At 42.6% G+C, this 14,398-nt stretch overlaps 1 protein-coding gene across 5 annotated transcripts in view; it reads left to right on the forward strand.

The window, feature by feature from the left end:
* CRHR2 (corticotropin releasing hormone receptor 2) overlaps positions 1-14,398 on the forward strand; it is a 137,266-nt gene that overhangs the window by 66,941 nt on the left and 55,927 nt on the right. For all 5 annotated transcript variants that reach the window (XM_015281045.4, XM_040674883.2, XM_040674890.1 and 2 more), the window contains one exon: positions 9,280-9,365. In XM_015281045.4, the coding sequence (XP_015136531.2) occupies positions 9,280-9,365 (86 nt within the window). The remainder of the gene's footprint in view (positions 1-9,279; positions 9,366-14,398) is intronic.

The raw sequence follows: 14,398 nt of genomic DNA on the forward strand, positions 1-14,398 counted from the left end.
CAACTGTAGAATTGAATAATGATTATTTTGCTGAGTGATTAATAGGTATTGTAAGCAGAGATGACAAAGCAGCTTCCAGGATAGGTCGTGAGTCATGCTTCTAAAGAGTGATTGTTTTGGGAAAGGACAACTGGTTTGACACCATTCACACCTCAGTCCTGATAAAGTTCCAAATGAAGATGTAAAGAGACAGAATATACACTGTATTGGAGGTGTATTTTATTATACAGGTTTTGTTAACCTTGAATGAGTCAAAGAAGTGAAAAGTTCTGAAAGACATGTTTATATTTCCCAAGAAGAACTGCGTGGCATTGATTGGAAGGGACTTGGAAAGTCAAAAAGAACGTGTGCTTTATTTTCCATTATTTCATATTCACAGGAATTTCATGGATCAAAGATATATAGTGCCAACTTTCTGAGTGCTTTGTGCAGTTCCTTCTGTGGAGTCTGTCTTAATGTGTTGATAAAGGAATACTTGCAGGCAGGCAGCCCCAGCCTAGGACAAGAGTGAGCAGAGCAGAGGTCCATCAGCATCAGAAACCCTGAACTGAGACAATGCTCTTTAGACTATAATCTTTATTAGTATATGTAATGGGCCTTGGGCTAGAAATCTGGAGATTTTTTTTTTTTTGAAATGAAGAAGTCTGGAGGACTTTGAAACTCCTTAAAAGTTCCTTTCCTGGCTTTGCTTTTTGACACGTTGTATGACCTGGGTGAATCACTTGAGCTCTGTAGCAGATAGGAAATCAATACAGAAAGTGAGCATCATTAGACTGCTTGAGTTTCTTGTAAAGCATTTTAGAATTTCTGGCAAAGGAAAACAATAGAAAGCTGAGCAGCGGTTCTGATGTGCTTTCAAGCCTGGAGAAACATCAGATTGGTGGGCTAGATGAAGCTGAGGTCAGAAATATTTTTCTAGGGGAACATTGATTGCCTGGAGTACTATTTGTCTGCCTTCCAACCCTCACCTGTAAGTGCATAATCATTCAATATCAATGTCAAAAAAACAACCCAAAATGACTGTGATATCTACAAAAACCCCTTTGCACAAAGGCTGGCTCTCAGGATGGTGTTGGCTGGCATACGGAACAATAAGCGTTGGTTGGATAACTCTTCTTTCCTGTCCTTATTTTTGTCTGAATATCCTTCACACACACAAATGAAGTATGCGGAGAGATGTTTTTCTTTTCACTCTCACGCACATCTGAGTGCTGTTACAATTACATCCAAGTGCCACCACTGTCACTTCTCGTTTCTAGAAATAGCAAGCAGCAAACTGATGCTCATTGAAGCCTACCTGGCTCCAGCTTGTCACTGCAGCATTCAGAAGAAACCCATCACAGGTCTCAGGTGGGAAGGATGGCACATGAATAAATAATACATCACTCGTGATTCAGTCCCTATCTTTAGAGGCTTGCTGTTTTTCTGGGACTTTGGAAAAGGGCTAAGTATAGCATACACATGTAGTGACATAACTTTTATGCAGCACAGCTTTGTTTTCTGTCCCATTGGATCCTGTGAAATCTGAGCAGTCAATGTGAGGAGCTTCTGTCATAGAATCACAGAATCATAGAACGGCCTGGGTTGAAAAGGACCACAATGCTCATCCAGTTCCAACCCCCTGCTATGTGCAGGTTCACCAACCAGCAGACCAGGCTGCCCAGAGCCACATCCAGCCTGGCCTTGAATGCCTCCAGGGATGGGGCATCCACAACCTCCTTGGGCAACCTGTTCCAGTGCATCACCACCCTCTGAGTGAAAAACCTCCTCCTAATATCCAAGCTAAACCTCCCGTCTCAGTTTAAAACCATTCCCCCTTCTCCTATCACTATCCACCCTCGTAAACAGCCATTCCCCCTCCTGTTTATACACTCCCTTCAAGTATTGGAAGGCCACGATGAGGTCTCCCCTGTCATGAAGTTCCTTTCGTTTTTACTGTCTATCACAGTGGATAAGCAACCAAGAAAATGCTCTGCTTGATACCAAGTGAAATGTCTTCTATTGAACACTGTTTTAAATTGAATAAAAATTATTTGGAGATGGAAACTCTAAGAAAAAGTGAAATAGAACATTTTTTTTTTTAACCAAAAAAGGATGGAGCTGTGAGCAACCTGGTCTAGTGGAAGGTGTCCCTGCCTATAGTGGGGGGTTGAAACTGGATGATCTTAAAGGTCCCTTCCAAGCCAAATCATTCTGTGATTCTATAATGTTTGAGGATGGAACGTTATGGAATTTTGGTTTCTGGTTTTCTTTATTATCGTTCTTGGGTGGTTTTTGAGAAGTAAAACTTGGATAAAATGTACCCAGTTTAACAAATGAAACTGGTTGGACAAAAGTGTGCTTTAAAAACAGTTTGTTCAGATGAGAATGTCATCCACCGTCAGGATGGGCACTGAGGCAGGTCTGCTCCACTGTCTCTTCTGATCTTGCAGGCCAGCATTTCACCAAGCCTATTTTCACATTGCATACCTCAGGAAGAACCTCCCTTATTTGTGCTTGCTTCCTCCTCAGAGGAAAGCAAGTTATCCAACTTGGTCAGAGGGCAATACAGAGGCAAAAAGAGTTTAATAATTGTCTTAATAGACTTTTTCCCCCATCCTTTTTTAAGATAATAGCAAAAATGAAATCAAATAAAATCCCAGAAGAGAGGTTTAGCAGACTGTTTGAAATAGTTTTACAGAGACATTACTAGAAATTCTTGGGGCTCATTCTTTTTAATCTGGGCTGAACAAATCCTATCAGCAGGGAGATGGACACCATGACCGCTGTGCTCTTCCAGTCATTTGCTGCATCTGTGCTTCTCTGAGGGTGCCACAGCTCTCCTCTTTCCAAACTGTGCTTTACAGGAACTTTGTTGAGTGGGGATTCTGATTGTCTCGTTGAGGTCCTCCATCTCAGCTTGGCTGCCAGCTAACATGGGTTAGCAAGCTGGCATAGCACTCTGGTACCCCTAGCTGTGCACAGCTCAGAACTTAACAAACCGTGCTTTATCTATTTATACATTTGCCTGCTTATTCCTTTGATCGAGTAGCAGGTGAACTTGTCTCATCATTTTTGGGTACATGGGATCCAGGACGAAAGGCATAAATAGCTGGAGAAGGCAGATTTCCAGTTTTAATGATGACTGGAAATGCATACCGTGTCAAAGTCATCTACGTGAGACACAGCAAGATGACGAATCATATCTATGATGTGATTCTATGATATGATGAAGATCTTCTTAACAATCAGCTTAGCTCCAGTCATCAAATCTAAGTTCCATTACAGTAGTGCTTGCATACAGTGCCTCTTCTCTTTCACCTGCTAATGAGTGCAAGGACGTGGTTAACTGCCTGCTGAGGATTGTATCCACTTATATTTCTCCTTCATTCATCTCTTGTTTATTTCATGCTTTTAATAGAGTTTTACTGATTAAATACAAACCTGCCACCAGACCAATCTATACGGATTGGATTACTGATACCCAAGAGGTTTTATTTTCTTCAACACAGGCAAAAAGAAGAGAAAAGTAAATATCACCACACATCTCATACCTCTCTTTGTAAGTTTCATTCGGAATGCCACATCATCTGCTTTTGGAAATGAAATTAAAGTCAAGGCTTTAACTCTCAAGCTGATGTAAACCACTGATACTAAGCTGTGTTTTTAAGTTGTTCCAGAGCATAGTAGTGTGCTGTGATACAGCTTTCATGGCTCCTCTGTGTGCGTGTACTTTTGTTGCCTGGTGGTAATGGTTACTGATATCTTAAGTAAAATGTTCGTGTGAAGACTTGCAGTTTTGAAGCAGATACACTGAATACCATCTTTTAACACCATCATCTAAATTCAGTGATTTCAAAGTATGAGAATGAGTCTCTAATTTGAGATCCTAAGGCCAGAATGTAGGCCATTATTAGGAAAGTATGGAAATCACAATTGGGATGACAAAAATTGAATGTTGCTGATCCATTTCCTTGTTAAACAGAAGACTGAGGAATCTTTTAGAGGAATCTCTGGCAGTTCTGTTAATAAAGTGTTCTTCGTTGGGGAGGAATTTATTTTGCATGAGTTTAGGTAGCGACAAGTCACACTTTTTTTTTTCAGACTTTCCCCAGGCTCATCGTGGTACAGATTGGCAGGGATGCTGGAATAAGCAAAGCTGAAAACAGTTTTGATGTCTCCTCCTCTTATCTAAGACCAACTATCTTGAGTGTGAGGAATCCTTCAAAATCAGAATCACAGAACTGTTGGAAGGGACCTGGAAAGGCCATCTGGTCCAACTCCCCTGCAGGGAACAGGGACACCTACAGCTCCATCAGGTGCTCAGAGCTCCATCCAGCCTGACCAAGTTCTATTTGTGTTATGGAATAAGCAAGTAAAGACTACAAGATTCCGTAAGGTCTCTCAAGGCCTTCCGTGTCAGATCTGTATCATTATGGGTTGTTAGAATTAGGATAGTATGGTTGAGGTTGGATCTTGAGGGTCTTTTCCAACCTGAACAACTCTATGATTCTGTCATTATCTCTTATTGGCTTATGGGCTGTTTGGGGATACATTGCTCAAATCTGAGTTGATCTGCTTCTCTTTATTTAAACAACAGACAGGCTGGGGTTTCTTAACAATCTTTTTTCCTTCCCAGACTGATAGAATTGTAATTATCATGCTCTGTGTTCAGATAAAATTAAGTGACACTGTTTTTCTTCACCACTTAAGGAACCTTTGATCTCCATCTTGGAATTTCTCAGTTGCTCTTAAATGATTATTCTCCACTAAGAACAGATCAAGTTGAATATATCAGTGTATGCGTGTGTTTGTATGTGTGTATGTAAGTGAGACATTCCTGTAGTTATTTGATAGTTTTTTCTAACTTTATTCAGAAAAGAATGGTAAAAAATAGACTGAACTGGGCAAGCTTCTCCAAAAGCCTGAAATGAGGGAAATTTGGCACCGTACTGCTATCTGCAGTGTCCTCACCACACTGCAGAGGCTTTTATTTCCTCTGTCTTTGTGTATGCGGGTGAATAAAGGTTTCAAAACTAATTTTAGACAGCTGGAGCTGAAATACTGGTTGGTGTGTAGACTCGAGGCTTGGCATCCTGCTGTCAAAGCAGCAGCCACTGAGCAGGAGCAGCAGTGGAAGATACAGCAGTGCTGTCTGAAGGGCTGTAATTGCTGCAGTTGACTCTGGGAATAGTGCCATAGCTGTCATTGGCTTTATTGATGGAATATGACCGTGGTCTGTTTGACTGAACCATTCCTAAGAATATGAAAATGGGTGTTTTAGTGGCTGGGCTGGAGGGGGTGAAGTGTATTTTTTGGTAGCTAGCAACCTGAGTGAAGGTCTGAGCGCTACTGAGTATTTCTTGCTATTCAGGGAATCCCCCTTTACCTCCTTTCCTGACCCTTGGAGTGATGATTAAGCTATCAAGAGCCAGACATGTTGCTAATAATCTGCAGTAAAAGGAAATCAACATTTTCAAAGTCAAAGAAGAGGCCATAGATGAGGGCAGAGAAATTAATATCAGATCGTGTGTCAGAAGTTGTGTGCATAATGGCTGTCTGTTGCCTTTGTCATCATGAGTCATCTACTGCTCATTTTTTTGCTTGCACAAAGATTAAATCTGCTTGTCTGGTTGTATTACATGTGTGCAAGTACAGACAGGATACAAATAGCCAGAAGTTACAACCACCAAAAACCTCTTTATTAATTTTATGTATGTGATCATTAGAAAAAAGTCAGTGAGGCAAGAGAAGTGAAAATATGCTGCATTCCTCAGCATCCCATTCGTCTAAGAAATGAAAATTGCCACCATTTCTGTTTCAGTAGAAGGAAATCGTGCTATAGCTCTCATTAGCTATTGCTGCCCTAGAAAGATCGTGTATCTGTTCTCTTCATAGGCATTCATTGTGTGTTCCCATAATGGAGTCCTCCATCACAAATCTTCCTTTTTCTCCTTTTTCATGAGAATGATTAAGAACAAATGGACTTCAGTCTCCTTCTGTACACAGTGCTTGGAACAAAGTGCAATAATCGTTACAGCAAAAAGCATGTTAAAACCAGTTCTCATTGGAAAAACAGGTGTGGAGGAATATTCTTCTGCTCAATAGCCAAAGAGACCATAGAGTTCTTTTTGTGAAATCACTGATGGTTTCTTTCTTCTCTTCCTCTACATACTCCAGAGCTGAGGCACATCTGCCTTCCATTGCTGTCTTTGGTGCTTTGATCATTGCTACAACTCCTCACATCCTGATGAGTTAGCTTTTCATTGTGTCCAGTCTGTGTTATCTCACCTTTTCTATTCCACTTCTGACAGTAAGTAGGGGTCTATGAAATGACCTTTTGTCACTATGGAAAGAATTAAGATGATTGTTCATGATAGAGAAGCAAAGGGGCAGCACTACTTTCTTCTCTCTGGTGATAGTGACAGGGCCCATGCAGAAGTCAGATTTGACTACAAATCCCAGACTGACTTTAGGACTCCCATCCATTTTATTAATGAGGTTTCATGTGAAAACAAAGCTTTGTGGACTTCAGTTTGCCCTTTGTGCATTTACCAACTGTGTCAATCCAGATGAAAAAGGACAGGGACAAGACCCTCTTTGAATATCTGACAGTAAGAAGGAGAAGATCGAAAGAACCTTCAATGGATGTTTAATGTCACAGTCAGCTAGCATGAACCCAGAGGAATATCTGGGTGCCTCCAGTGATTCACTACAGGCCATGGGAGCCTCTTCTGACAGGATTATTTCTCATAGAATCATAGAATCATAGAATTGCTCAGGTTGGAAAAGGCCTTCAAGATCATCAAGTTCAACTGCAACCCAACCATACTACCCAAACTCTAACAACCCTCCACTAAATCACAACCCTCGCTAAATCAGTCCACATCCAAACGGTTTTTAAACACATCCAGGGATGGTGACTCAACCACCTCCTTGGGGAGCCCATTCCAGTGCTTAACACCCCTTTCTGTAAAGAAATTTTTCCTGATATACAACCTATGTAGTGATACTGCCCATTTACTGCTGGGAGGATTTTCAGGTGGCCATCCTGTTCTGTGGAAAGTCATTTATCCTTCTATAAAGAAGGTTGTAATGAGCAGAGGAGCTGCAGTGCCGGACACAGAGGCACCATGGACTGATAAAGTGGAACGCATGATCTGTGATGGTTTGTAACTCTGTTACATCCCTGCCAGGTCACTTTTGGGAAGTTGTATTTTGCTTCTGTTTCTGTACCTGTAAAATGGAAATAGCAATGAGAAGTGGGGATGGGGAAAGAAAGCCCAACGTTTGCTGTCAACCAAAAGGAGTCTCTGAAGAGAGCCAGGAGTCAAATGGTTCTTATTCCCCTTGTTTTGACACCTCCCCTCTCCTTCACCCAACTTCAAGCTATTCCTGTTTGTTGCCAATTTTCTCCTCTGGGAGGAAATCAGAAGAAGAGTAGTTTTTTCTTTCTGGATGGATAAATAACGTTGATTCAAATATGCTCTTCCCTTATGGGTTTCTTATGGATGATATCCTGGAAGTGGGATTCAAGATCAGATTAAGTACCAAAGCTTCCCACTGTCTATGTTGGACAGTCAGGTGTTTGGTACAGAGACTCAAAATCTGCAACTGTTCTGCACAGAGAGCTGCATCATTGGCCAAAAGGAGCAGCCAAAGTGAGGGACTTCCAGCACTGTTCCTTGGATCTGCCTTCTTGAATGCCACTGAGATCTGCTCTCAGAGAAGAGGGTAAAAGATGTCTTGAGGCATATTTAGCTGGGTATGTTGAATAGTAATAAGCATCAGTGAGGAGAGAAGTCTAATCACCTCCTTCTTCCTTGGGAGAAAATTGCATGTACAACTGCCCAGAAAATGGCAGTCTGCACCTGATTCTACTGTAAGAAGGAGCAGGAACTGCATGAATTTGCCAGTAGTCACTGACTGAAATGGAAATGGAGGACTTCACCTTTAGCACAAGTTTTCTTAGTTGACCCAAATGTTAGCAGTCATTTTATTTGGCCATGTCACTCTAAGAAGAAAGTGTGCAAGTAGAAAAGAACAGCATGGAATTCAGTGGGATATGGTGTAACCTGGAGCATGTTGGTGAATGGTTGTTCCTTGTTGCTTTCCATGTGGACTTCCCTTCTCTATAGCAAAAAGCACCTTCTCAAGTCTTCTCAATGGCTTTTTTCAATGGCTACTGCCAACAGCACTTGTAGGAACATTCAGTCTGATGCTTTCACTTGACATCTTATTTTTCTGGTGGCTGAGTGTTGAATTATACTGATTGACCATGGCAAAGTCCCAACAAGAAATCGGGTAAAGGGCAGCAAGAACATCATCAGGAGCTCATTAGGAAGTTATATGTATCCTTTGGGGATCTGTCTGAATTTCCTGTTTAACTCTCTTGTTTTTAGGACAGCTGATATTAAGCATGGAAAAGTCTGTTTCATGGGACTAGCTGTGCTTTTAATGTCTGGGAGAAGGTATTTTATACTGCTCAGGTACCTCTCTGAGTTTTGAGGAGTTCTTAGTAGACATTGAACCCCCTTCCCCACTTCCAATGCAGACCATTCCCAGAGCTCCTGAGGGTGACATTGCAACTGGACATGAAATCTCTGTTCTTCAGTGAAGTAATTGCTGATTTTCACACATATCTTGGGAGAAATCGCACCTTGGAAAGAGATCAGAAGGGTTTTTTTTTTTTTTTTTCATAGAAGATGGGTCAGTGTGTCCTACCCATTTCTAAGGTCAGTTTGTGTGTGACCTCCACAGCACCTGCCCGTCCCATGGTTGGGAGGTGCGATTGTCTTCCTCTTTCAGATTCCTTGCAGAATTTATCAGTAATGCTGTTGCGTTGAAAGACTCTAGAAAATCAAAATCCAGTATTGAGTTTACATTGGGATAAGTGAGAGGAGAGTGGAGCAATGTTTACCACATGCATGGTATTTTTCTTAGTTGGAACACTTAAGACCTAAACCTTTCTGCCTGTGTTTGAATACACCTTTTATAGACATGTTTTCTCTTGAAATGCTCTTTTCCATACCTTTGCTGTCTTCCAAACCCATTTCCTTATGGAAACTATTACCAATAAATATCTTGTTAAACTGATGGTCTCTAGATGTATTTACATCCTTTATTTCTCTTCTTCCCTCCTTGGCAGGCTGTCCTAGTCTTCAGTCCCCACAGAGGTTGGGATATGCTGATTTGCTCTGTGAATAATCTGTACTGTTAATCTCTTCTTAATTACATGAATGTGTTAGACTGAATTCCAGCACAGAGTGTTCATTTCTCTTTTATTTTGGTCCCTACCAGAAAATGCCTACAGAGAATGCCTGGGCAATGGGACGTGGGCTTCCAAGATAAACTACTCTCAGTGTGAGCCTATTCTGGATGACAAGGTCTGTATTTTTCTTTTCCTTTGTTCTTCTCAGTGTTATTTCTCAGCACATATGAATGCAAAGCCAAGCTTAAGGTTAACATGCTAATTTGGGATTTCTGAGCTGGATTCCATTTCTGTCTCTGCAATGAATCCTCCCTGTGAGTTCACTCAAGTTATTAATCCAGTCTCCACATTTCCTACTCAAATTTTTATTAAAAAACAAAGGATGCGTTACCAGACTCTGTCTCTGATGATGTATGTTTATGCAGATCCTTCCTAGCTTTTTGAGAGCCTACAGCTGTTACAGTAAATGTTATTAATAAGAGCAATAATACCAAAAGCTTCATTGGGAGTGAAATGTAAGCTTTCATCAGCTGATTCCATGCTCTATATGCCAGTTCTGAAGTGTCATCAATAACTGGCCTTTCCAGATCTCAATGCCATTTTCCCTAAGGCAAATATGTAAAGGAGAGGCAGAACTAAAATACATAAAAAGCAAATTCAGGTTCCAGCTGTCTTTAAAAGACTGAGCCAGCCCAACGTTATATAGCTGTTTACAGAATGAAATTAGCATATAAGTGTAAGTTTCTTCAGAAAAGCTGCAAGCAATTATGCAAAGTCCTTTTTTTTTTTTTTTTGTCAGATGTCACCTTTTTTTGGACATATCATTTTTGGACATATCACAGGCATTCATCCTCACACGGATTAAACCTTTCATCCTTCTGTTCCACGTTCTCTTTCCCTTCTTCTTCTTTTGAGAGCTGTGGTGGGGCACATGGGCATGCTTAGGCTTTGTCCTGTCTCTTTGCCAAGGGTGGTCGAGCCCAGCAGCTCAGGCCTTATGTTTTGGGCTTCTTTGCACTCTTTTGTCATTAGAGTTGTGCCATGCCAGGTTGAAACAGAGAGGAGGAAGACAAGGTCTTGCCTACTCCAAGCTGCTTGCAGAACTAATCCAGATTTTAGTCTCAGGACTGTCTGTACCCAGAACAGTCATAATGTGGCTTGACATCTGTCCCATAAGATCCATGTTGCTGAATGTCAGCTTTGACAAATGAATGAGAAAGCAGGTATCTACACACCAGGTGCTAAGGAGTGCCCAGTCATTCATTGGTTAGGTGGAATCCACCCCCTAAAAAAGCTAGAGGCTTCAAGAAAGTAAGAAGAATGCACTAGAAGATAACTATTCTCCTTCAGGACTGATAAGCATTCAAGGTTGTCTAGCAGAGTGGAGAGGTCACCATGGCATCTCAAGCTGATTTAATCTGGAACTGCTCCAGTTCAGCCCATCCTTATAGTTACCTTCCACTGAAATGAAGAAACTTTACTTGCTTTGTGCTTTTTCAGCTGGCTCAGTTCACTGAACCATCATACTGCAGAACTGCAGGAATTCTGGGGACAAAGCACACAGTGGGAGGGAAGAGGTGGCTGGGATGGAGGGGGATAGCAGCCCATGGTAGCTCTAACTGAGGAGGATTTGCAGTGCTGTGAAATGAGTCTTTTATCAATGAGCAGCACTGGGGGGTGGAGTGAGGCATCCAGTGCTGAGTTAGAGAACAGGGTAGTGAGCCAGGCAAAGGCTAAGCATGTTTTTGGTGGTTAGCTCACAAGGGAAACCTGAGCTGACATTAGCTCTGTTTTTGCTTCTAAAAACTTTGCAGCTATGGTGATAGTTTAAGGATCCTTAAGTAGCGTGCTCCTTAAACAGAAGAGAGGGCAGATGTTCCCTCCACCCCTGTTTGCAAAAGCTTAAAAATTCATTTAGTAGACCTTTAAGGGCTGGTGACAGGCTTTACAAATTTTAATATTTGTGAATATTTTCTAAATCTCTACATAATGCTCCGCGTTACAGATGAATACTTGAGTTGCCTTGTGATCTCAAAACAAACAAAGACCACAAAATCCGCATGAATTTCCATAATCCTCAGTTTTGTTGAAAGGTGAGATTCGGGCACAGACATGAGCCTGTTGTTGTTTGTTGTCTGATCCCAGCAGATGCCACATATCTTCAGGATGTACCCCCTGCGTTTTGTCTCAAGCTTGAGCACTTACCAGAGTTCTAAGGAAGGGCATAGCTGGGCTTCCGATGCAGCTATCAATACGTGATACATGGGGACAGGAAAAGGTGTTCTCAGGATCAGCCCAGTGTCAAGTGCTTCGTGCTTCATGGAACTGTGGGGTCATACCACAGAAAGCTGCACTTCTTTTCAGCTGTAGGTCAGTTTCAGGGGGCATAAGGTCCTGAAGCACACATTCACTGATGCACTGCATTCATACATGAGCACTTAACCTGTGGACATAGCTGATAAAATCATGCTCCGGGCCCGTTTTGCTCCTAGATAGGCATCTGGGCTGGATTTAGGTTCCCCTGGGTAGTTAGGCAGTGTGGTTTAAGATGCCCCAATGTATCTCCATACATCTGGCAGTTGTGACACAGGTCTTCTGGGATAGCCGTGTCCTTCAGCAGCAGCAATTTGAGGTTGGTTGGTTGCTAGGACTGACCAGGAAGCACAAAGTCTCCTGCATGCACCTCAGGGGGTGCCTGTGTGTGTGCCACAGCTGTTTCCAGCCCTTGTTTCAGCTATTGGTTCAAATTTGGACAGATATCCAAATGTAAATGTCTTAATGTCAGACCAAATTCCACCCACTGAATGATCAATTAACACCTTCTCCAGGCACCCAAATCAGGTACTGTTTGGCATAGTGTGTAATAAATGGAAAGTTTCTACTTAGCCTGCAGTCTCCTGTGTCAGAGATCCTTGCTGCATCTAGCACAAATCTGTGCTCTTGTTAGAAGATAAATGAGAGTCTTGAGTAGCAAAAAGTCTGCCTCAGCCTTCATAAGGAGCTATAAATCAAGAACTATGGGTTTGTTTATGTGGCCTTTGGCAGCTGGCTATGAAATTGGCTCTGTTGCCCTTTTGAGGAGGCTTAAAGAAGTGCTGCTGAATCAGCACCGTGCTGGACCTAAGTTAATGCATCCCGCTGAGGACCACAGTCATGTTAGGCACAGCCACCCAGCTTCCAGCTGGCCCAGAGCTGGAAAACAGTGAGCTCAGAGGCAGCTGCCTCTTCCCTCAATCTGACAGCAGTGAAAGTTTGCCTGGCTTTCTATTCACTTGTTTGGTGTAATGATTCATCTCAGCTAATCTTTAATTGTCCAGAAGTTACACATTCAGTCCAACTAGTCATCTAGCTCTCCTGTGTGGCCAAGAGAGCAATAAAGAGGCCTCCTTGAGGAGTAAGTCATTCCTGTTCCAACTGTTTTGCAGGAAGAGTTGAACTATCCTTGCACTGCACTTTCCCTGACTGCTGAGAGCCCCAGGCGGTCCGCTTTGCTCAGCCACTGAACTTGCCAGCAGTCTGTTGGATGAGATGGCTCTCTTATTTTGGACATCAGGGAAGATAGGAGGAAGAAGGAGAAAGCAGAAGTAGTAGGTCAGGCTGGATGTGGCTCTGGGCAGCAGGTTGGCGAACCTGCACACAGCAGAGGGGTTGGAACTCGATGATCATTGTGGTCCTTTTCAACCCAGGCCATTCTATGATTCTATGCTAGTAGGAGCCAAAGAATGCCAGTTTGTGTTAGAGCAGCATCTCATGTAACAAATACACTCCTAGTTTGTCCAAGGTCCTGGGCAACCTGCTCTAGGTGGCTCTGGGCAACCTGTTTGGGCAGATTGGATCACATGGCCTCTAGAACTCCTTTCCAACCTCAGCCATTCTATGACTGCTTCCAAAAGTCTTGAAAGAGCAGATACGATATCTTCAAACAGGTCACACTCATCCCTGGACTGATAATGAGATCATCCTGGCAACAGAAAGGAATCTGAAATGACTGAGGTGGAACTTTTTTCACAATCATAGGATCATAGAATGGCCTGAGTTGAAAAGAACCTCAAAGACCATCCAGTTTCAACCCCCCTGCAGTGTGCAGGGTCACCAACCACCAGACCAGGCTGCCCAGAGCCACATCCAGCCTGGCCTTGAATGCCTCCAGGGATGGGGCATCCACAGCCTCCTTGGACAGGGATACCCTAGCAACAGTAAAAGTCCTGAGAATAACTCCTTCACTCTGGGAAGCCCAGAGTGCCTTAGATTTGAGAAGTTGGTACAAGGTGAAAGAATGAAGATGTGCTTCCTCACTTTACCTGGCAGATAGCACCCTCTGACACGGTGTGATTGTCAGACATGGGGTATGGAGTGGAAGAGGGCTCCGGTGACATGCCCAGCAGAGTGTCCTTGCCATCCCCTGTTCTATTTCCTTTCTAACATAATGACCCTCCTTCTAAACCACAAATAGGATTTAATCTGCACTTTAGTGTAGTGCACTATCTCCCTGGAAGCAGAGGAACACTGTGTAGCAGTAGAAGTTTCTTAGCATTTTAAACACATCAGCCTTCAAGACAGAACAGTTATGCAAGTATTTACATTAACTCATCTTTGACCAACGTGGCTCATTCTGGGCACGTGTTTTTTAAGCCCTGGAGGTGCTGTCTCCAGTTCTACCAGAGATGCAGATTGCATGTAGGCTGGTGGGAAGTGATCTTGCAACCCTGTCAGCTTCTTCTTTCATAGGCACCGAGGCACTTCTTGTTTCTATGTTATTCAAATTTGCCTTCAGGAAACCTTGGTTGTGTCAGCAAAGGGAAAATAAATAAATTCAGGCCTGCTTGTCCTTCAGCATGCGTGTATCAAAGGGGACCTTAATTATATACTGGGTTTTTTTCAGTCAGTTTTTTTTGTATGTTTTGATCCATACCTTCCTAAAACTGAAGTGAAGTTGAGATAGAGGTTAGGAGCCAAAGGAGCAACTGGAAGGGTCGGTATCACAGAACAGATGCTTGGTCTGGGAGAAGCACTGCCATCTTCGAGGAAACTTCTAACGCTACACGAGCAATTAGTCAGGAAAAAATTAAGCAAAGCACTTTGCCAGAGCATGAACTGAATAGCACAGCATTGCTTTTCAGGCGGACACATCAGTTATGGAGTGTGTTTTCCTCCCTTAGGTGACCTGGTGACTTAAGTAAAGCTTAGTGTGGAATTCAGGTCTTGGGT

The sequence above is a fragment of the Gallus gallus genome, chromosome 2 (genome assembly GCF_016699485.2).
Source record: "Gallus gallus isolate bGalGal1 chromosome 2, bGalGal1.mat.broiler.GRCg7b, whole genome shotgun sequence".
Classification (NCBI taxonomy): domain Eukaryota; kingdom Metazoa; phylum Chordata; class Aves; order Galliformes; family Phasianidae; genus Gallus; species Gallus gallus.